The sequence below is a fragment of the Xiphias gladius genome, chromosome 6 (genome assembly GCF_016859285.1).
Source record: "Xiphias gladius isolate SHS-SW01 ecotype Sanya breed wild chromosome 6, ASM1685928v1, whole genome shotgun sequence".
NCBI lineage: Eukaryota > Metazoa > Chordata > Actinopteri > Istiophoriformes > Xiphiidae > Xiphias > Xiphias gladius.
In genome coordinates, this window is record NC_053405.1 from 25,227,182 (window position 1) to 25,248,998 (window position 21,817).

At 42.7% G+C, this 21,817-nt stretch overlaps 1 protein-coding gene across 3 annotated transcripts; it reads left to right on the top strand.

Annotated features, from left to right (window-relative positions):
• Positions 1–2,231: 2,231 nt before the first annotated feature.
• On the top strand, positions 2,232–20,737 carry bcl6aa (BCL6A transcription repressor a). Of its 3 annotated transcripts, XM_040129279.1 has the most exons (12): positions 2,232–2,293; positions 3,293–3,460; positions 5,723–6,308; positions 13,234–13,326; positions 17,249–17,420; positions 17,529–17,750; positions 17,833–18,813; positions 19,217–19,398; positions 19,502–19,669; positions 19,788–19,918; positions 20,169–20,306; positions 20,451–20,737. In XM_040129279.1, the coding sequence occupies exons 3-12, from the start codon at positions 6,281–6,283 to the stop codon at positions 20,592–20,594; spliced, it is 2,259 nt and encodes a 752-aa protein (XP_039985213.1). In that variant the 5' UTR covers positions 2,232–2,293; positions 3,293–3,460; positions 5,723–6,280; the 3' UTR covers positions 20,595–20,737. The 3 variants fall into 3 exon arrangements, with proteins under 3 accessions (XP_039985213.1, XP_039985211.1, XP_039985212.1); XM_040129277.1 differs by lacking the exons at positions 2,232–2,293; positions 3,293–3,460; positions 5,723–6,308; positions 13,234–13,326 and adding an exon at positions 14,950–15,154; XM_040129278.1 differs by lacking the exons at positions 2,232–2,293; positions 3,293–3,460; positions 5,723–6,308; positions 13,234–13,326 and adding an exon at positions 15,706–16,978.
• Positions 20,738–21,817: the final 1,080 nt, after the last annotated feature.

A 21,817-nucleotide genomic window follows, 5' to 3' on the forward strand; every position in this document is an offset into this window, starting at 1 on the left:
TCCACTCTTAAAGCTGATTTCAAAAAGGCGCCCTGGAACAGTTTAGACGACACATGCCATCGCCTGTGAACTCAAGTTATCAATCAAGCACCAATTAACATGCTCGGTTAGAGGAAATCAGGGGCTCTTTGATGTTCGGCAGTTAGGGAATGTAGCAGCGCATGTCATTGACATGATGGGCTTCAATTTTATCCTCACTGTACCACAACATATGAAAAGAAATATGCTCACAGGGTCCACCACAACAGATAATTCACATTGGAGATATGCTTGATGTTTAACCCCACGTTGTCATGTTTCTGAACGTTCTCGTTTTAAATACGGGCAATAAATATAGCACAGAAAGGAAAGTCAGAGAAAACAACCTCGTTTGTCATATTTTAGTGTTTCAATTGTTCCAGCATCGGATATCCTGTTTTATCTGCTGGTTGTAACACTGTCTTCTGCCCCACACCACTTCCTCTGAAGTAGGTAAACCTCAAACACTATACAGAACACAGCAGCTGCAAAGTTGATGTGTACTTCCTCATAAAAGTGTGAGTGTTTTGCACCTCTGTGCTGAATAAGAAAACGAGAAACTGATTGTCTTCTAAATGTAGCTCTCTTGGTTTCAAAAAGGCCCAGTTTTCAGGAATCAGTGGCAGATGATGACAATGTTAACACCACGCAGGTTGTGTTCTGACATGTGAAATTGAAATTAGTTTAAAGATGTTTTTCTTTTCATTTGTAGATAATGCATTTGGTTTACCATTATAATTATTGTCAGAAGGCAGGCAAGTCCAGGTGATTTGCACAAAAACAACACAGAGGTCTTTGGAAAAAAAAAAAAAAAAAAACAACAACAAATGTGTCTGGGAACTATGTATGCTCTGTTAATTGGAGCTGAGATAGCAGAAATTAGTCTTCAAGCACAACCATTTTACAGGGAATCATGCCAAATAAGGAAAAACAAAAGTAGGAGACAGGCAGACTCACTACAAAAACAATGTCCCAAAGCTACTAATCAAACAACTCCCGATCTAGATCGAGACCTCAGATTACACTAATGAATTCTAATTCTTATGTTTTAGCATGTAAATGTGTATTAAAATGGTAGACAGAGACAATCCCTGCCTACAGCAGAGGTTTTAGCATAAATGATCCACGCTTGTGAGCTTCCTGCAGCACCTTTGAAGCGTTTTTATAGCAGCAGGATTTTTGTCGTTGTATCCTGAAATCAGTTTTCTGGGTTTGCCATTTACGGCATTCATTTTTTTTTTTTTTTTTTTTTTCAATGAGCATTATCAACTTTCTTACCTTGGAGGAAAATTGATTCAGCCGACTCTGTTCCTCAGCGACACCAGAGTGGCAAAGCATTTTGGCTGGTTGATATTATCGACTAAAAACCTGGACAACACATGCAGAACGTAAGGACCTATTTTATACAGCGTGTTGTCAGTAACAAAGCAAAATAAAAAAAATGATTCACTAAACCAAAATCACTAAATGAACCCTGCACCTGAAGAGTTAAAAGGTACTGATTTCTCTGTTGAAAAGAGGTACTTATTGTAAGGAAGCCTGCAGGCTGAACAGGCACAATATTTCAAAATGTTGGATGCAGGGAGGTCAGTAGTGTTTCTTGAAATAAAAATAATTTACGATTGCACTGATATTAATCTGTTTTTGCTACGTAGTGTGAAACCATTTGGACATTTAAAGCTAGTTTTTTTGCCTTAACTTTTGCTGCACAGGTGCAGCTGAGACCACAAGCGACAATTTCAGGATAAAGGAAAATGCTAAGTCATAGTGTAAACAGTAGCACATGGAAGAAGTTATAATCATCAGTAAGTCAGTACGTCAATAAAACACTTTCTTGTTTCTCAGTGTCTTGCATGTCCTGGTGCTGAGTCCAAACAATTCTAATTGTGATGTCCGACCGTGCCCTGAAAATGTTGTATTTTATTACATTTAAAAAAAGTGCAACATTTCAAACCCAAGTTCGCTCTTTGTTTGCACTGAGGTATCCGCTGTACATAACATATACTTAAATACACATAGAAAGAAGGAGAAAGTTGCACAGTCTGGAGGAGTCAAACAACAACGTGTTGAAAGCAACCACTGAACAGATGAAATCCCCCCCCCACCTGAACTAAGGCCTTGAATTCAGTGAACCAATACCTGAAGGTTTGTTTTTTTTTGACCATGATGCAGAGAACCTAAATGTTTTGTTGTCTGTTCCCACGTGAGGTTAAGGGAGACATTCCAAAAACATGAGGGCATGATGTCAGACTGCACGCCACCTGCAAAGACAGAGGTGAGGAATTCCTACACGGCAGCTTGTAACAATGCTTGCAACAGCAACAAAAAAAAGTGCAAGTTCAGCCTTACGAAAAAATGGTCATCACTTACTTCAAAAGGAGGACAAAGAAAAGTTCATTTACTCAAGTATTCGAAGAAGACGTCACTGTTTGTTTATCATGTTTGGTTTAAAAAAGCCTGCAAAATTAGATAGCTTCCTCCCAGCAACAAACATCATTAATTATTCATACAATGTTTGTCTACAGCAAAGGAGTAGCAAAGCTGGAAGTATACGAGATCAAGTAATTTGCTGATAATTGACAAGGTAACGATACGAAATCACGTGCACACTGTAATTTTTTAAAAGCTTTGATTGTTAAAGTTTCATTTCCCCGAGAGACAAAAGGCGGATACTCAACACGCCGTGTAGCGGAGGCTTGGCAACATAGTATGTGACAACAGGGAGGGTCTGGACAGGTACAGGCTGCAACGGAAAGAGACAGATTGACATACTGCACACAATATGTGTGTTGCTGGTGTATAGCAACTGCAAGAATGTATGTGAATACGTGTAGAGCGCAAAAAAAATAATAATAATGTGAAGTTCCTCTTGAGTAATGTACTCAGTACAGCCATCCAGTTGAAATCATTTTTGTGTGTGTGAGCAAAATTTCTTACACCGTCTTCTAGCTGTAGCTGTGTGCATGGATACACTGTTATCGGTGGATAACTAGAATAAGGAAAACATACAGTACATACCCTTTGAGACATGAACGCTGGATTTTCTTTGTTCTCTTCTTTGATCTGGTAGATATTCACTTTCAGCAGATCATCTGTGTGCTAAAATACTGACAGACTGAAAAAAACACACCTGAATGCCTCTGACAGATTTTAATCCTAACCCACAGATTATGGTTTTATGCTGTGTTTGCACCGAAGAGAGACAATCCTAGAATGTTCACGACAAAGCTGGCACTTTGAATTATCTGTTATATGTAGCCTTTGTCTCTTTCAGGGGTATATTTTCTCTCCACTTTATAAATGCCAGCTAATGCGAAGCATGAGAATAGGCATTTGTGACCTTAAGTAGAGTTGATAGAAGCCACCACGGATAGCAGGGAGCTTCAGGGTGGCACAACAAAGGCTAGTAGTGGAGCTGGATTACAGATCTACATGATAGCAGGTAAGTGAAAATGACAAGGCGAGTATTTTTCTTTTCTGATGTGATAATTACCTGCAGTTGACTGCCTCAGAAAGGTTATCGTACACACTAATGACCCTAAAAATGCTCCAGGAAACTGCACCAATGCAATGTAGCAGGTGGTTTATGGGAGAACTGAGATTCCAAATCTATAAGTGTCGAAAAGGATGTCTGTGACACCTACCAACGTGATAGGTTGATCGTTTATAATATAGAAATTCTGGCTGCTTCACAAGCTCCGCAAAAGCTACATTTGAATTCAATGTTTTTTTTGAAAAAGCAAGTAGGTGTTAAATTCCTCCACAAACAGTGCAGGGTCACAGTTTTCAACTTCCAGACTATTTTTTAGAACCTGCTAATATGAATTACTGCAAGGCATGATGTAGAGAGCAAGGAGGCTGAGAAGCATTGATCGTTTATTTCCAAAGCAAAGGCCAAGCCAGAAACATAAAGTCTGTCTGGACTATATAAAAAAAAAAAACAACAACAACAAAAATTAAACACTTCATGAAATCAAATAGAGTTTGCTTCTAGAAGGTTGCGATGAAAAATGGTCCCTTTTAAGGAATTTGGTTGATCCCTGTTTTGTTAATTTGATGCAGGCCGAAATTACATCAGATGACAGCATAATCCGACATCATTATCAACATCAAAATGTGTTTGACTCTGTTTGGCCTGGGGCTAACGGCAGCGCAGCCTCTGTAACGGGATGATATGGATTACACTTTGCAAACTGACCTTGCCCCCATCTCATTTTTTATGCCTGCCAGTCGAGCACAGTGATGACCGCATGCATCTCATCGCTGCCAAATAAAACCCAAATATCCCTCTGATGATTAAGGTCACTCATACACTGCTGTACAGAAGCCATCCTCTTATAAGCCTCCAAGGGTAGGAGAGGGGGGTCGACTTGGACCTGGACTCCGGTCAGTCTTGCTGTCTCTATTGTTATTTCTACTTAGCAGCGTCCAGGTTCCCTCCGCCTGACGGTGGCTGCCAGTGACAGTAAGGGGAGAATACAGTAATCAAAGTTTTCCTCTGAGGCGGAATGACCTGTTGTTGGCTTTCATTTGTGTGTCAGTTCAGAGATTTAAGCTGCTTCATGAGAAGTTTATCCCTGGATCACAGGGATCTGAGGGCTCACCGGTCATTTGCCGTCAGTATCCCAAGAGCTCAGATTGTTAGGGCTGCTTTATTCTGAAATATGATGGAAATGTGTTGGACTAATTTGGCTTTAGCAGGATTGGCTGAATATTAGTCCACTCATCCAATGGATTATCCCGTGGCTGCAATGAACGTACTGTACATGGACAGATCTGTCAAACGCCCCTATATATCTCATTTTCCTCTGATATTTAGCTCTTCTTGTATAAGTGCACATTCGGATGCCTTCATATTCTGTTTTTCTGTAATGATGACAGCACTTACACCCAAAACAGTGCCTGATGCTAACACAGTAATGTGCCGCATGCAACGCTGTTAATGGTGAGAGCTTCTTACCCGCCCAGGGGAGTTTATGTGTATTCATTTAATCTGAGTTCAACATCAGGTGTCAAGTATGATAACACACTGATACGCATGCATGCAGCAAACTGCTTGTACATTAACGTTGTGTATTCATATGAAAAGTGCTATATCAATGGTGAGGTGTTTTGCTTTTCCAAACAAAACATTTTAAATGACTACATTTAATGACATGCGACTGCACTCTGAGCAGTTGATATTGCCACAAAAAGAAATTAAAAGTGATGTTACCATCTTTTTTTTTTTTTTTCCTAAATATTGCTTTACAGTTTTCAGGATTTTCCTCCCTAATTTTCCCTCCAGCAGCAACATTACTGACCTTCCTATTGGCTGTGGCAGGTTGAAGTGACAGCTGGTGTGATGTAATAACACCCCCTCCACTAGACAAGTTATAAAGAGCAATATCTAGTTCCATGGATTCAGATAAGCTTAGGTAGATTAATGCTCTAGGACACTGAAATGTTTGTTGTATAAAAGCTCTGTTTATAAAACAATGTGTCATTGCTGTATATGAAAAACTCTGATCTGGCAGATGGCCTGAGCTCCAAGAGTTTCTCCACGTTAAAGGCACTGCTAGTCTATGGTTTGTGCTCCTGTGGCTTAATGGGATTTTATACTCTTCATTCAAATGAATTATATATAGCAAAACTGGGATTATTTTACAGGCTGTTTAATCTCGTTGTTTTTTTTTTTGTTTTTTTTTCTTTTCCCAAAACTCAGCCTGCCTCACGGTTTCAGCATTCATGGAAAAGTGGAGTGACTGAGTGCTGCAATCAATGAATGCTAGAGTGCAGACGGCCTATCAGCTCAGAGAGCCAGAGATGCCCTGTGGACCGTTTCACTGACATGAAGCGTGCTCAGTCGACTTGACTCTCTTCAGCCCTGCTGCTGTGCCCGCCTTTCCAGAAGCGTTCCCATCCTGCTGAACAACAACAGACATAAGGCTTCACCGGAGCTCCTCCACACAGATTCGGTGCCCTTTTGCACTGGAGACAGCTTCATCCCTCCAAGCTTTAGCTGCCGCTCAAGGAGACGCTCGGGCAACGGTCATACTCTACATCCCGGATCATCTAGCTACTTGCCAGACAAATACAACTCTTTTTTGCTGAGCTCCGGATCGTACCGTCGTCTGGTAGAAGAGCTGATTGATCTCAGCGACTGCCGCCACTGAAAAGACTTTTTGAACTGCAGAAGAGGCCCCTTCACTTCCAGACCTGGGCTCACAGCTTTGAATTCAAGGTTCAGCACTGCCACCTGATTCCCACTACAGATCCCATCATGCCTCACTCCTTCCAGCAGAAAAAAGGTGAGTCTTCTTTCTTCTGTTTCTGAACACCTTTGCAAGGTAAAATGAGAATATCGCAACGCTGGCAAGAGAAACGAATGTGAAAACAGAATAAATTCTCAGCAAACTGTATTTGGATTTTTCTTTAAAAAGTTGAAATGAAAATAAGAGTCTCTGAAACTTGACATATTATTACACATGGCTTTGGAATGTTATATTACCAGTGCTTGTCATATACTGTAATATACTGCATAAGGACAGAAAGCGTTGCCCACGTAATAAAGTGCATCAAGAAAACAGATTAAAAACTGAGCACAAATATAAAGCTTGATTATTTCTGTAGTTTAGGCGTATCCAACACCACATCATACTGTATTTTGTTGATATCAGCGGGATTGGTCATGGAGTTGTTCACATTCTCTTCTCTCCCATTCTTCCCAAGAGCAGTGCAAAGTGAACGGAGCCATGTGCATGTACATGTAATTCCACTGCTGACATGAGACAAATATGCCTAAATAAATCAATGACCTTCTTATTACAATCGTCGAACAAAAAACACTAGGAGCACTGGGAACATCAGCACTGCACGTCTTCCACAAAACCTACTCATACAAAGGTCAGAAACAGTAGCTTGCTAATACCTGGGAATGAATGATAAATCTGTATATTTCCATACTTTTTTTTACAATGGCTAGCTAATCTCTGAGATCAAATCAGTATACTGCCAAATCACTTGTTGAGTCACAAAATTAACAAGCATGCAAAGTAACATTAAAGGATATACAGTGGACACGGGTTGCGATAAGAACAACTGACATCTGATAAGCAAATGGGAGTACCAAATGTAATAAATAGGTTTTTCTATAGTATGTAAAAACATGTAAAACAGACATTTCATTTGAGGCAAGATAGGATCGGAGCAACCTGCGAGACCTTTCTGATGCACTTTCCACTTTCATGTAAGTTAGTTTTGTAAGTTGCCTTTCAAGAACACACGAATGACACTGAAAACAAAGGTCAGTGGTTTAGGTGAGCCTATGCTTAAAAGTTTTACGCATCGGCGTACAGTCCAAGATCACCGAACCCTTTCTGATACAGATCACTGATGCACAATGCAGTCTAAACCTCGGCCGGCTGTTTTTCTCTTAAATTCACGTAATACTATCAAGAAATGCTTGTGGTGCGACATGCGCAAAGCCCGTTTTTCAAAGTGCAGCAGATATCAAGAGCGAGTTCGCGATGTGGAACAGATAGCAGTCATGTTAAATGTGTTGAGCAAATTCAAACAACTGCTATCTGGTGTCACTCTACTCTCTCGCATTAGCACTTCCACCTGCCATTTCCTGGGTTGTAGAGATACTTTTAATGAAAGCACGGAGGAGCACGGTAGCTGTTGAGTATGAGATATTTGTAAGAATGACTTGCAATCAAAAACATTTTAATTTCTTCATTTCAAACTCGCATAAATGCAGATTAATGAGTCCCGATGGTTATGTGAGTTGATTTGTTTCTAGCATCTTGCATTTTAACATAAAGAGTGGGAGGTTTTCCAGAATTTTGAAGACGAAAGATCTGTCTGGCTTTATGCATGAACTGAAATGAGGATGTAGGCACTGACTAGTCATTTTCATATGAATATTCAATTTAAAAAAAAGATACATATCAAGCAAAACAATTATAGATTATTTGAAAATTAGATAAGAAAAGGAGAAAAATGAAAATGTTTGCAAATTAGATGTGCATTTAAAAAATGATGTATATATTTTCCTTGATATGCTGGAATGATCTCTTTTTGAACCTATGTCAGTGGCCAGAGGTTTTTTTTTTTTTTTTTTTTTTTTTGGTAAAGTAGTTGACTTGTGGGGCTTGGTAGGATTGCTTTCATCCTCCCCAATCCCATGTTTCCATGTTGGATTTAAATCCATTTACTGCTTTGGCTAGAGGAAACCAAAAAAAGCTGACATGAAAATACACCTATATACTAATGGAGGATGTGAACGTTTTATGCAGATGCAATCTCCACTGAAATATGAGGGCTCATGCCTGATTTCTCTTATGAAATTCATTTAAGAAAGCTCATCTCGAGCCACTGTTTTAGCATTTTTGAAAACACTTTCATACTGTGACTGCAGTTACCTCAGATGTTTATGTAAGGACGTTACTTACTTTTAATGAGAAATTTAACATTGCTTTACCCGGGATTACATTCATATTTTAGGATATATTTCTAACACGGAAGCAATTGAGCCAGAGAGCTGAAGTGGTGGATGTGCTAAGTGCACTGTTGCTACTTTGTGCGTGGTTCTTGTTGAACCGTGGCCTGGAGCTAGGTGGGTGTAGTTCCTGTTCAACCAACCCTGTAGACCAGTATCAGCATTTGGCATTAGATGTAGGCAGGTACTTTGACCTGGCAGCGGGAGCAATACAACATGGGAGAATTTGATATAGTTTAAAGCAAAATTGGGCAGCAGCATGATGGAGCGCAGGGGCAAGAGTGAGAGACTCAGCGAGGAGAACAAGCTGCAGCGGTTTACTGAGGGAATGACAAGAGCCGAGCCCCCTATAACAAAACACTGCTGTGGCTGTGCGGGGTGAATTTCTAACAACTCTGAAAATGTGAACTGTTCCCACTGAGCATTTCTCTTCAGCTTTACTTCTACGAGACAAATAGTCCAGATTGAATGCACAGTGAACGTGACCAATCAGTACAGTACATATTTCAAAACAAAAAATTCAAACGGGTTTAGCAAGTTTGGGTATGGATCGTTAACATAACCACAAACTTGCTGACTCTGGAGGAGTCCACTGGTACAGTGGAAATACAGTGGAAATGTTATCTCTATTGCAAGTGTGTTTGTGTTCTCTTTGTTTGTCACCAACGCTGCTGGACAATGTGTCGGTTACGTCCAGTCACACTGTGAAATGAATGAGCTAGAGTACACGTTTAGCTTCTAAACAGGCATTGTACGCAGGTACAACTTGTACTGTACAGCAGTGATTCTCAGGCATTTTTTTGTCTGATATAGTCCTTTATTTCAGTTCATTTAAAAGTGTACATGAATCAAGTGTAAAACCATTATAGCATATGCTAATACAAACTGAACTGTCCATGTTTGGGTCAGTTTGTTCAAGTCTGCATTCCTAGAACTACTGCACATAGCAGCAGAAGCTAGATCTTTCAACCACTATTCATTAATTTTAGTTACCTATTTCATTTGTTTACTTTAAAGCTAATTATTTCATGTTTATCCATTGCTTTTAGCTATTTCAACTCATTATTCAGTACTTTAAGCTTACATTGTCTATTTCACCTGTTTATCCATTACTCCTGGCTAAGTATTTCAAATGTTTACCCTCTCTTAGCTAACTATTTAAGCCATTCGTAAAGTAATACTATTAGCTTACTTTTCCAACTTTGCTGCTAGCTTGCTAACTACTGTTAGTGCCCCCTGGGGTACAAGTACCCGGGTTCGGGAGTCAGTGCTGTAACAGCAAGGGTATATTTGGAGGCAGGAGGATGCACGTCCCTAAAGTTGAAGACTAAACAACAAATGCAGGGATATGAGGAAGGAGCCTCACAACGTTTCCAACACACACCCAGCATATCAAGATCTCCAGCTCTAACTGGATGTTGTGACAGCAGTGGAGGAAATGCAGACAGATGATCCTTACTGGATAATTATTGAGGGTGGTGCAAAGAAAGCAGACTCAATTTACGATTTGAATCCCTGCAGTAAAGCTCCCTGGCAAGACTGTGATACCACTGTTCAAATACAAAACTGAATCTATGTAGTGACACATAACGAGGCTTTAAAAGTAATCCGTGCAGAGGTTGTCCCAAATTGAACAACTCCTCCTCATGGGCTCTTGGAACTCCTGCGTCTCTGGACATGTGAGAGAAAACGGGGAAGACAGAGTAAACACTCAGATTGGAAAGATTTGTGAGGATGGTAGCTTTTACTGCGCACTTGTAATCTAATGTGTATCCTTGTGTTTTGTGGAAGTAACTGACCCATCATCCAGCAGATGGCAGTCTGGCAAGGGAGTGCTTCTGGTATGCCTGGAAAAGTTGGACTCTGCAGGCTGCATTGAAAGTTCTGAATCTACATGCTTTGATTTGACGAAATTGGAATTCTAGTCCACTAACATGTCTTTGCTCAGACTGTCCACCTTAGCATGTCGCTTGCACAGGCAAGCTGGTAAGGTCAAGGTTATCCACACAGGTGCACTGCAGAAACTTTCTTCAAAGTTTTTTTTTTTTTTTTTTCAAATAACTGATAAATCAGAATAAAACAGTCTTGTTATTGACCGCTAAAGCTGAAACGCCTGTTGGGTTGTTGCAACTCAGAAATGGGCGCATAACTTTTGAATACACCAGTACAGTATTAGGGAAGAGGAAAACACTCTGAAACTCTATGAATAGACTGCATTGCAAAAACGATCATATCCACAGTTATACTAACAGCAGTATATATAATCATGGGATTCTTTTAAGATAAGCATGAACCTCCGCAAGCTCCTTATCGCTATTATTTGGTACTGTTGGTAATCTTCCTACGTGTGTTTAACCTTGTCAAGTGGGATGAAAGCCAACTCTTTAACCCAGTGTGTAAGTGCAGAGACACATAGGCAGCACTGATTCATGGTTTCATGTCAGAATATGACTTAACAGACTATGTTTGTCTGTTGATTAAAAAAGCAAGTGGAAAGCTTCAAAGTAAAGTGTGATCATCGTTACCTGCACAGAAAATCTTTTGAAGTATCATTAGTGAATTTTTCACTGCATCTATTTATTTCACATCATGTTCTTTAAATGACATTATAAATTATGCATGTCATACTGTATGTATTCGATGTCCTCTTCAAACACACGATCAAGGAAAATGTATAAAAAAATACAGTAAGACTAAGAGAACAATTCCTTTTTTATTGACCCACTATAGCTGCGCCACAATTCAGACCTGCAGTTGTGATGGTGTTTGACAAAAGGCAACTTTGTTGTGGACAAGTACAGAAAAAAAAATTGCTTCTGGGATGCATGGAGTTAAAAAAGTGAAACTTAGCAATATAAAAAGAAATTCTGTTAAAGAAAGGAACTAAAAAGACCTCTGTAGCTAACAGCATTATCTGTTTGGTGTTACAGCTTGGTTGCATCATGCCTCTCAGAACAAAACTCCACACTCACATCTTTGCTGACAATGAACACTGAAGTTGGCAGAAATTTGCTGTGAAACGAGACAAAAGTGTGCAGTTTATGAAAAAAAAAAAGTGAGGCAACCTCCGGGCCTCAGGCTTTTGTCAGTGGGCATTTCTATTCAATGACCTATCATGCACCAAGTGTAGGCAATGATACGGCTTCGAGATGTGTCACACTGTGTCAGAAGTCTACAAGATTTTTTTTTTTTTTTTTTTTTTTAAACTTGCAGCTGTTACTGGCCGGGCAGACTTGAATCAGTCACAACCCACTTTTGCTGTGATTGTTTCTGAACAGCTTGACGCTCAGACAAAGGGACCAAGACCTTAACATCATGACCCATTGTTTAATTATACAGCATGAATGGAGATCAAGCATTTACGGACACACTGTTCATATGGTGACAGTGTTCCCGCTGTCAGTTTAGATAGGGGCATATTGATCAGCTACCCTGCATTCTTTCTCTGTCCTCTGTAAGTGGGTCATTTATTTTTGCTAGGAATTGGTTGAGTAAAAGTTTGCCAAGGATTTGCAGTAATTATCTCATCCTTCTATAGCTGGGCACAGCGTGGGGCCTTGGTAAATTACATATCTTTCCCCTAACTCCTGGATGGTTTATGGCCGTGCATTATGCATAACTGTGCTGGAGTGCCTTAAACATCCCCCAAGTGTATTGAAATAAAGTTGACGCTGCTCTTTGTTTGGAACTCAAGATAGACTTTATTTGGCAGTGCTGAATCGGAGATTGCTGTAAAAGCGTGCGTCTTAATTATTTTGGAGACTTTTCCCCCCCAATGGTTTGTGAACACCTGGAGTGTTTTTAGTGGGATGCCGGATCCAGATGGGCGGATGCTCGGGCAATCCACAGGGAAATGTCGGTAACATTACAGTGGCGTTTTTGTCACACGAAGGGTTAAAAAAGAAAAGACAAGAACAGAATAGAAAAGAGCTGCAACTGATTAATTTGGATGTGAATTCACAGTCTGTTGTTCAGCGAGTGACAAAGGTAACTGGCTGCTTTGATGTCCCTGCTCTCAGTTAAAAGACATTCAATCATTAGTGTGAAATGACAGTAGTATCAAACATATATATGTTAAAAAATTATATTTTTTTTCAACATATGTATATAGATGTAAATAAAAAATGTATCTTGTGGAAAATTGGAGAAATGTGTTCATGTTACTCAAGAGAGAAACTAATTTTGACAATCAAAAGCTTAAATGTGTTTTACACATTTTCTCTCCATCTTCACCATTATCAAAACAAACGTATTAGATCACAAGACATTTACAAGATATTTTAGAAATTATAAAATACATAAGGATCCGTAGTTGTAGAGATGGAGCAAGGTATTTAAAGTCCCAATGAGGATAGCTTAACAAAATAAAATACAAATCCACAAGGCGAGGCATGGTGTTTGCTGTTCATTAGTTATAAACATTAATAACATTGACTGGAACGGAGCTCGTGCTTCAGCCTTGGTTTTTGCCCACTGATCTTAATAATGATATGAATATCAACTTCGTTATTCAAATATTTAATTGATATTGGGCCACCACATTACCAGAAAAGACAAGAAATTCCACAAATATTTTTGAGAGTCAGGGATTATGTGTGTTATTTTGTAATATTAAAGCTACTGAAGATAAAGGATATATTTTGAAGAGAGAGCTTCACTAAATTGACACTTTTGACCATTTAATGTAGCCTAACATACAGAATCTTAGAATTATTTTTATTTGTCATTCTCAGCACAGCAAATGCTCCTCCTGTGCCAAGGAGCGAACGGGATGAGAAAAGATGGGGAGTCCGCAGTTTGGAGTCACCACAAACAAAGTTTCCAAGGTGAGTCACTGACATTAAAAGCATGCCCACAACTCCTGAAATTATAACAACTTTCAGACGCAGTCATACGCACCCCCTATCCGAGCCCAATATTAACTGGTAAAGGATATGTAAATTCGGACCAGGTCTCAGATGAGACAAACTACACAGTTCGACCTCCCTTTGATGCCATAATTTCATGCAAAAGCCTGGCTGCAGAGAAGTTTCGCAGTAAAGGGGCTTGAAGTGAAAAACACACAATACTGGCAGGCTGGGAAGTTTATTCTCGCCCAGCTCTGAGAAATTATGCAACAGGGACTACACATGCCTTAAATTAAATGGGAGGGGGGGGGATCACAGCAATGCATTCAGTTAATTTTCCAGGAATCGTTCATTTTTCTCTACAATGAGTATTGTGTGCTCATCGCCTGATATGGTCAGTTTCACAGGCATCCTCCCCTGTCAAACAATCGCAATTATCCAATCAAAAAAAAAAAAAATCATTTCTGGAAGGAGGAAACATTTTGTGAGGAAAGACAGCCCTCCACATAACAGCGGGCTTAAGTCAGACTAAACTCTGTTTTATAGCCTGCGGAGGAGTCCAATTGAGTTACGGAGGCATATTAAAGCAATAACAAAGCGCCAGAAACACCGAAACCTGACCTTGACATCAGGGTTTTCACGGCGTGCGCTAGAAGGTCTCGTGGCGTTTTAAGCGTCGGCGCTCTAAGCAACCAACGCGCATCCCCTGGCTGCGAATTAAAACACACACTGCCTTCCCAGAACTTTTACGTCCTCGGCCCGTGTCGTGCTTTCAGACCGATGCCGATGCCTGGCGTTCGTGCAACAGGTTTCCCTGCGCGGTCGTGGAGTCAACGCGGCGTTGGCTCGCGAGCGACAGGTAGCCCGGACCCCTGGCTCGTTCGCCGTCCGGCCCAAAGCATCCCGCTTGAACACGTCGACGGCTGCCGGGCGAGTGCACGAACCGTTACGGAGGGGGGGGGGGAAACTCACACTCCCAACCCGATAAGTGGCCATTCTGCCGCGCGGCGAGATTAACTTTAAAAACAAAACCAAAATAACAAAAAAAAAACCCGACCGCTTGACAGCCGCAGCCGCATGGAAGGCGCTCAGCCGACTGCCCGTGGACTTGCGAATGCTACATCTATTAAAGCTTTCCTTTATCGACAAAACCCCGATGGTGATTCGCAGCGCTCCCCATCTATGAAGTCAGCATACCTGCGGGAAATCTGGCTAAAAGAGAAAAGAGAGAGGGAGATGGGGTGGGGGGGGAGAGAAAAGGAACTCTGGATAAAGAGAAAAGCAAGTCTGTCACGTCAACCTGTCCGCATGGGCCTAATTAGGACGTCGGTCTGTGTGCTGTACATGTTGGGTCTGTGTGTTAAATGCGACGGAAGGCAGCGGAACGATACATTGCTTCAGTCACGGAATATAAATTAGTTCTGAGAATCTCGGGGGCTGGGTTTAAGGAACTGGTGACGTCGCCGGCTGGACGTCCTGTGACTGTGGATTCAACCAAAAGCAGGGTGGTTGGGATCACGGTGAAACACTTTCCCGCATTGTTTTGTGAAATTAGACACCTTCTTGTGCTCATTCGCGCGTTGGATTTGCGCCGTGCTTGCCGTGAAAATCGCCGCGACCAGTTCGCGCGAAAATAACTGCTTTGGAAACAAGTTGTTTTCACCACAGGGGAAAAAAACGTCTCTCCCCTGCCCCGGGAAAGTGGTACGGTCTCGGGCTCAAATTCCGAGAATTGAGCTCTTCTGATTCTTAGAACTGGGGTTCTTAGAAGTGGTGATGCAAGAAGTTTCTAGGAAAGCGCTACCAGGTGATTTTTTAAATTCCTTTTTTCCTCTAATTTGGCGCGAAGTTGTTATCTACTATGTATTGCTGATGTTTTAGACATAGCTATTTGTCCGTTTGTTGTGTTGATGTGTTTGTGACGCCGGGGCTGTGGTGGGACTGAGTCCGCCGGCAGTTTGAACAGTGTGGAGTCCAAACTCTGGAGCGGCCCCTGCGTAGTGACAGGCGCTGCGCGGCTCTCTTGACAGATCATCCGCCTCGGCGCTGCGCTGTTAGAGCCGGTCGCCTGGAAGCAGCGGCGACGGGCGCCAGCAGCCTCCCGCCGCTGTAGCTCCCCGCAGCGCGCTGACTGCGGGTCGTGGCGTGGAGCGGTAGCAGCGCTCGGGCTTAAGACACCCACACCGGAGAGAATGAGGATCCCGGAGCCCGGCTTCTAGTGCATGGCGCCCGGGAGGATGTGTGTTTTTGGCCGAGCGAGCGGCGTCAGCGCAGCCCCCGGTTTAACGTGCACTCTGATTTAACGCTGCTTTGAACGTTCAAGTGTCAGCGCGCGGCGGCGGCTCGCGCGCGCTGTCAGACTAAGTTTGTAGGCAGCATGGCAGCCTCGGGGTTCGGGACGCTTCGGCTTCGCGGTCGCTGCGACGGCAACTTGCGCTGGTGGAGCCGAACAAGTCTTTCGGTTCTTCATAGATACCTTAGCTTTGTAGCGGAAATGTTGGTGTTGGCGTGCGTGCGTGTGTGTGTGTGTGTGTGTGTGTGTGTGTGTGTGTGCGCGCGCGCTTGCTTGCTTGCTTGCTTGCTTGTTTTTTCCGCGGTAAGGGCTACAGGACACGTCGTCGCACTAAGTTGTCTCTCGTGTTTCCACTGTGACAGTGTGCCGCGCGATAAGCTAGCCTGCCCAGCTACGCCGAGTTGGACGGCTCTGCCGAGTTGCGCGCGGAGTCGGCTCCAGCCCCCCCTGCGCGGTGTTGCCTCGTTTCTCTCACGGGCGGAGGGCGTCAGGTAGACAGCGCTCTCGTGCTCGGGAACTGTTAACAATCAGACCATGTTCCAAGCCCACAGAATGAAATGGAAGCAGCATCAGTTATTTTGAGGCCGAGAGAAGGTCTCTCCCCCGGTCTTATCTAGGGCCCACATTATAATAGAGCGGGTCGACTTAAGTTCTGTGCTCGCAGCCCTCACGAGAGATTTTGCTGAAAATGTTTACATCGCCGGTTGTTCGTCACCAGCGGGAGAGGTCCTTATTTGCCGCCGTTCGATCAGAGGGTGTCCAGGCTGCGTCCTGTCCATTCGGCTCTATTTTCGGACGGGTCCAGTTACAGACCTACGTCTTGACAGGGGGTTAAAGATCCTGTCTCCCCCTTGAGTCACTTAAATATTAGTTTTCACGCCCGTAATGTCATTGACTTAGAAATGCCCCGCAACATATGGGCGAAAAGGAAAGCGAACCCAGAGCAACACTGGGCTTCACAACAACACGCCGTCACTGGCTTTATTATAGCCAACTGGGGAAACTGCTAGTTGTATAACATTGACAGCTGCGCTGGGTCATTTAGAAAGATTTAGTCATCTTGCGCTTGATGTTGAAATTCATAGTTTGGATGTTAATCGTATGACAAAACGTTCTCGGTTCAGCGAGCCCTTCGCCGAATTGTGATTCCTTATTTTTTTTTTTTGTCGGCCGGCTCGCACTGAACTGAAACTCCCCGCTGAGGCTCAACTTTTTCTCCACTTCTCAGTTACAAAGCCGCCAACTAAATACTTGAACGAGATTCGCTACGTTCTCGTATTAACCCGTCAGCCAGTGGTCGAGAGAGAAAGCGAGGGGGCAAAGACATTCATTTCCAAGGTAGAAATGTAGGTGTCTAGACAGTGTTTATTTAACAGATGGCGCCGCCTTCTGGTGAAAAGGGTGCATCTGTCTGCCACATTGATAAAGACCTTTTGTGGATCATAAATAATTTCAGCCCAGTTAATCCACTTAAAGATTACCTGTGCGTCAGCCCTAGAATAGAGGGGGTGATTTGTAGCATAGCAGTGAAATAAACCCACCGAGGCACTTTTTGGGGTGAAATAATCTTCATGTTTCTTTTTTGTTTTTTTTCCCTCCTGTTTGCAGAACTTGACAAAATGGCTTGCGCAGCAGACAGCTGCATACAATTCACACGCCATGCAAGTGATGTTCTGCTCAACCTGAACCGGCTGCGTAACAGAGATATCCTCACAGATGTCACCATTTTGGTGAACAGACAGCAGTTTCGTGCACACAAGACTGTTCTCATGGCTTGCAGGTGCGTGTGTTATTTAAGCTAAGTTGTGTGAGTCAAGTTTTCTGCCACTGCTCGAAGAAGTGGCTGATCTTTGTATGTTCTGTCTGTCTTTCTCCTTCGCGATCGCAGTGGGCTGTTTTACACCATCTTTACTGACTCCCACAAGTGCAACCTTAATGCTATCAGTCTGGACCCAAAGGTGGACCCAGAGGGCTTTGCCATCCTGCTGGAGTTTATGTACACCTCCCGTCTCACACTAAAGGAAAGCCTGATCATGGCTATCATGAACACAGCCATCTACTTGCAGATGGACCATGTTGTGGACACCTGCCACAGATTCATCAAATCCAGGTTGGTAGAAAAATTCCGCCGCACATCAGCGTAAACCCGTCTTGAGCGCCTGCATATTTTGACCTTTTCATTGTCTCCGCAGCGATCCATCTGCCAAGCTGCCCAGAGATGAGTTTTTGGTCAGTCCCTTGGTTTTACCTCAGGATGTCCACGCGTACCGGCCCCATGACGTTGTTGACAATTTGCACAGCCGCGTAGCTCCATTTAGGGATGGCAGGCCCTATGGCTCCAACATGTTCAACGGGGTCAGCACACCCAGCAACTACCATCTCTACGGGCAGTTTCCCATGCCAGGATTCCCTTTCCCTCTCTGCAAGCTGACTGATGCCAAAAACGCTTTTGCTGACCTCTCAAAGAGTGGTATCCACCACAAGCACTGTTCTCCGCATGACAGCGCCAGCAACATCAGGGCGGAATACACCAGGGCTGTCGGCTCCAGCTCCTCCAGCATTATTCACTCCACCACCTACACATCCAGGGAGGTAGGGAGAGACGATGAGATAAGGAAGGAAAGCCACGAGGGGGTCAACCAGTCAATCGGTCTCGGCACAAGGAAGCGTACGTTTCCTGTGTTAAGCCTCGAGCACCAGAAAGACTCTGTCAAAGAGCACGCTCCTCAGGCAGAGGAAGACCTGATCCATCAGCACTACCCACTGGGAATCTCCTCCGCTGGACGCAAGAGCCTCATGAGCAGCCCCCAGAGCCCCCTCAAGTCAGACTGCCAGCCCAACTCCCCAACAGAGTCCAGCAGTAGCAAGAACGCCGGCCTCTCCCAGGCCGCCGGGGTGCAAGCCCCGCAGGGTACGCAGGACCCCAAAGCTCGCAACTGGAAGAAGTACAAGTTCATTGTGCTGAATCAGAGCGCTAAGGAAGACGAGGTGGGGCTGCAGGATCCCGGGCTTCGGAATCCCGGGCTTCGTTCACCTCAGCGCCATGGCCTGCAGCCCTACCTCCACCCCAGCGACTCGGAGAACCTTGACCCACAAACCACAAGCAAGAGCAACGATCACAGTGAGGATCTACCTGTGCCCCAGGCTAGTCGTCTCAACAATATCATTAACAGGTGAGTGCTTTTTCTTTTTTTTTTTCAAATACACAGCTTCATATTTTGCTTAAGTACAACAAGAAAATGAGAAAATTTGAATGACTTGCTGGGAGGATTTTGAGTTTAGTAGGAAGATATCATATGAGCCGAGGATTTTACGGCCCACGTTTGTTAGGCCTTTTTATAGTTTTGTTTTCTATAATCCAGTAATCCTTTGTGCCTCGGGAAGCTGACCTCATGTCTTATTCCTTGAAACGAATCAGCGCTGCTTTGAAATTCGCTGTTCTGGATTTTGGGCTCCCATCTGGATGAATTTAGGAACTTTATTTTGGAATTACTTCTGACTTAAGGTATTTGTTACATCTGATTTTTAAAGATTGGTTTACGTCTGACTTGAAGTATTTGTTTTTCTTGCCTGTAGTGCACTTGAGGGGTCACTGAGGAACGGTGACAGCCACCCTCCACATTACCTGAGCCGCCTCAACTGCTCATCCTGTGGCTCCCAGTCCCCACAGCACTCAGAGGTCTGTCCCAACACCTCCAGGTCCCGTCTTGCAGAAGACATGGCAGAGCTACACTCAGAGTACTCCGACTCCAGTTGTGGTGAGTTTATGACCGATATTAAATGTCAGTGACAAATGCAAATCAAAAATGATCATGTATTATTTAGAACTAGAGTATAACTTCTGTGTTTTCTCCTGAACAGAAAACGGTACATTCTTCTGTAACGAATGTGACTCCAAGTTTGCTGAAGACGAAGCGCTGAAACGACATATGCTTCAAGTGCACAGCGACAAGCCATACAAGTGTGACCGCTGCCAGGCTGCTTTCCGCTACAAGGGCAACCTTGCCAGCCACAAGACTGTCCACACAGGTAAAAAAACAAGCTACATTCAAATAGATTGCTTTGATCTAGGAGATTAATTTTTATGACTTTCGAGTTGTTATTGCTGCTGATTCTAAATGGTTCTTGTTTGATCTCTTATTTTCAGGAGAGAAGCCGTATCGCTGTAATATCTGTGGTGCTCAGTTTAACAGACCAGCTAACCTCAAGACTCACACTCGCATCCACTCAGGAGAGAAGCCATACAAATGTGAGACGTGTGGAGCTCGTTTTGTACAGGTAATATCACCCCTTATATAAAACAGTTTCCCTCTCTATTCCATATGGGCTAATAGCACTAATATGTAACTCTGAACTGTAATTATGGGTGGGTAGAGTTATTTTCAGCTTTACAGAAGTGTCCAGAATTACAGGGTGCTTGGTTTTTATACGATGGATACCAATACGTCTGCTGTCTGAAAAGGTTCATCAAAGCGTGTCAGTGTTTAAAGTTGTTTTTTTGTTTTGTTTTTTTTTGTTCACGTTTCAGGTCGCTCATCTCCGTGCCCATGTGCTGATCCACACGGGCGAGAAGCCATATCCGTGTGAGATCTGTGGAACACGCTTCCGTCACCTGCAGACGTTGAAGAGCCACCTACGTATACACACAGGAGAAAAGCCCTACCATGTAGGTTGACATACTCTAGTCCCCTTCTTAAAAAGTTATAAAATCATTCTATAGCATAACCTCCTTTGGAATAAAATCGAAGATATTAAAAAGGTAATGAAATAATGGAATTTCTACTTAATGTTGCTCCGCTTTCCTTTTCAGTGTGAGAAATGCAACTTGCACTTCCGCCACAAGAGTCAGCTACGGCTGCATCTTCGACAGAAGCACGGCGCCATCACTAACACAAAGATCCAATACCGTATGTCCACGGCTGACATGCCTACCGACTTGACGAAGGCATGCTGAGCTGAAAGAAGGGAACAGTTTTAATGGAGGCAATCTTGACCCTGGCATTTAAAAGACCCCAACTTGTACAATCATCCAAAATTGTAGTGCCACACTGTGTTCATTAGACAAATAAATTGGCTGTGTATGCCATTCTAAACGGGTTTCCACTACATGTGAACGTAGAGCCACATATGGCATCTTAGTCACTTTATTGTTTCTATATAGATATAAATATATATAAATGTATGTATGCTGGGAGTGTTTCTAAGCTTTGAAGGTACGTATATAAAGCTTTATTTTGTTGAGAAGGAAGGAATGTAAACAGTCCGTTTTTTGAAAATACAGTATTTTATATCAGAGAACTTACTTTTCTGGAAGTATTGAAAATTTTGATTGACGGGTGGTACATATATTTTAAGATAATGGGATTTGCGGCTGTATAGAGTTGTCTATACATTTTTATGTAGATGTAAGTACATGTTGCACCATGTCAAGTTGCCATATTAGTGCGAACGGGGGAAAAAAGTCAACATGACATTGTAATTGGGTTTAGTCGAAAACATATCAGAAGACTGCTGCTGTCTGAAGAGGATATGCATGAGGTACTCTCTTACCGTTGCCAGTTGTCAGCATACATGAAGTGGGCAACTGCATAAATATTGTGACATATTGTGTAATTATATCTGTGGGATTGCTCTCTGCTGGCAGAGCCAATCTAAGTGTTGAAATGCATTTCAAGGTATTGCTTTGTTATGACCAAGAAAATATTTTGCTTCAAATGTATTTGTATAGATGTGACTGACTTTTGTTTTTGTTAAATTGTTTTTAATAAGTGAAGGTTTACAGTTTTGGTCATTGTTCTAGATCCTACAGTAAAGTTGTGTACGTGTCAGGTTTTTGTTTGTACATACACTGTGTATTCAATGTGCCTTTCTCTATGGTGACTGAATTCCTCTCCATTCAGCCCAGCTCTATTAAGGTACAACTCAAGGACACAACCTGTCCTAATTCCCTGTGTGGGTGTGTGTGAATGTGAGTGTATATATTTTTAAATGCTTGTCACCAACCTAAAAACATGCAAATTCATCATTGTAAATCTTCAGGACTTGTTTTTGGATTGGGCTTTTTTAAACTGCATTAAAATTATTGTACAATGTTATTGATGTATGAATGTAAAATAAAGGTATTGGATTTCTATGTATCAACACCAGGGTGACCCCTTTTAATTTTCTATGAGTTTG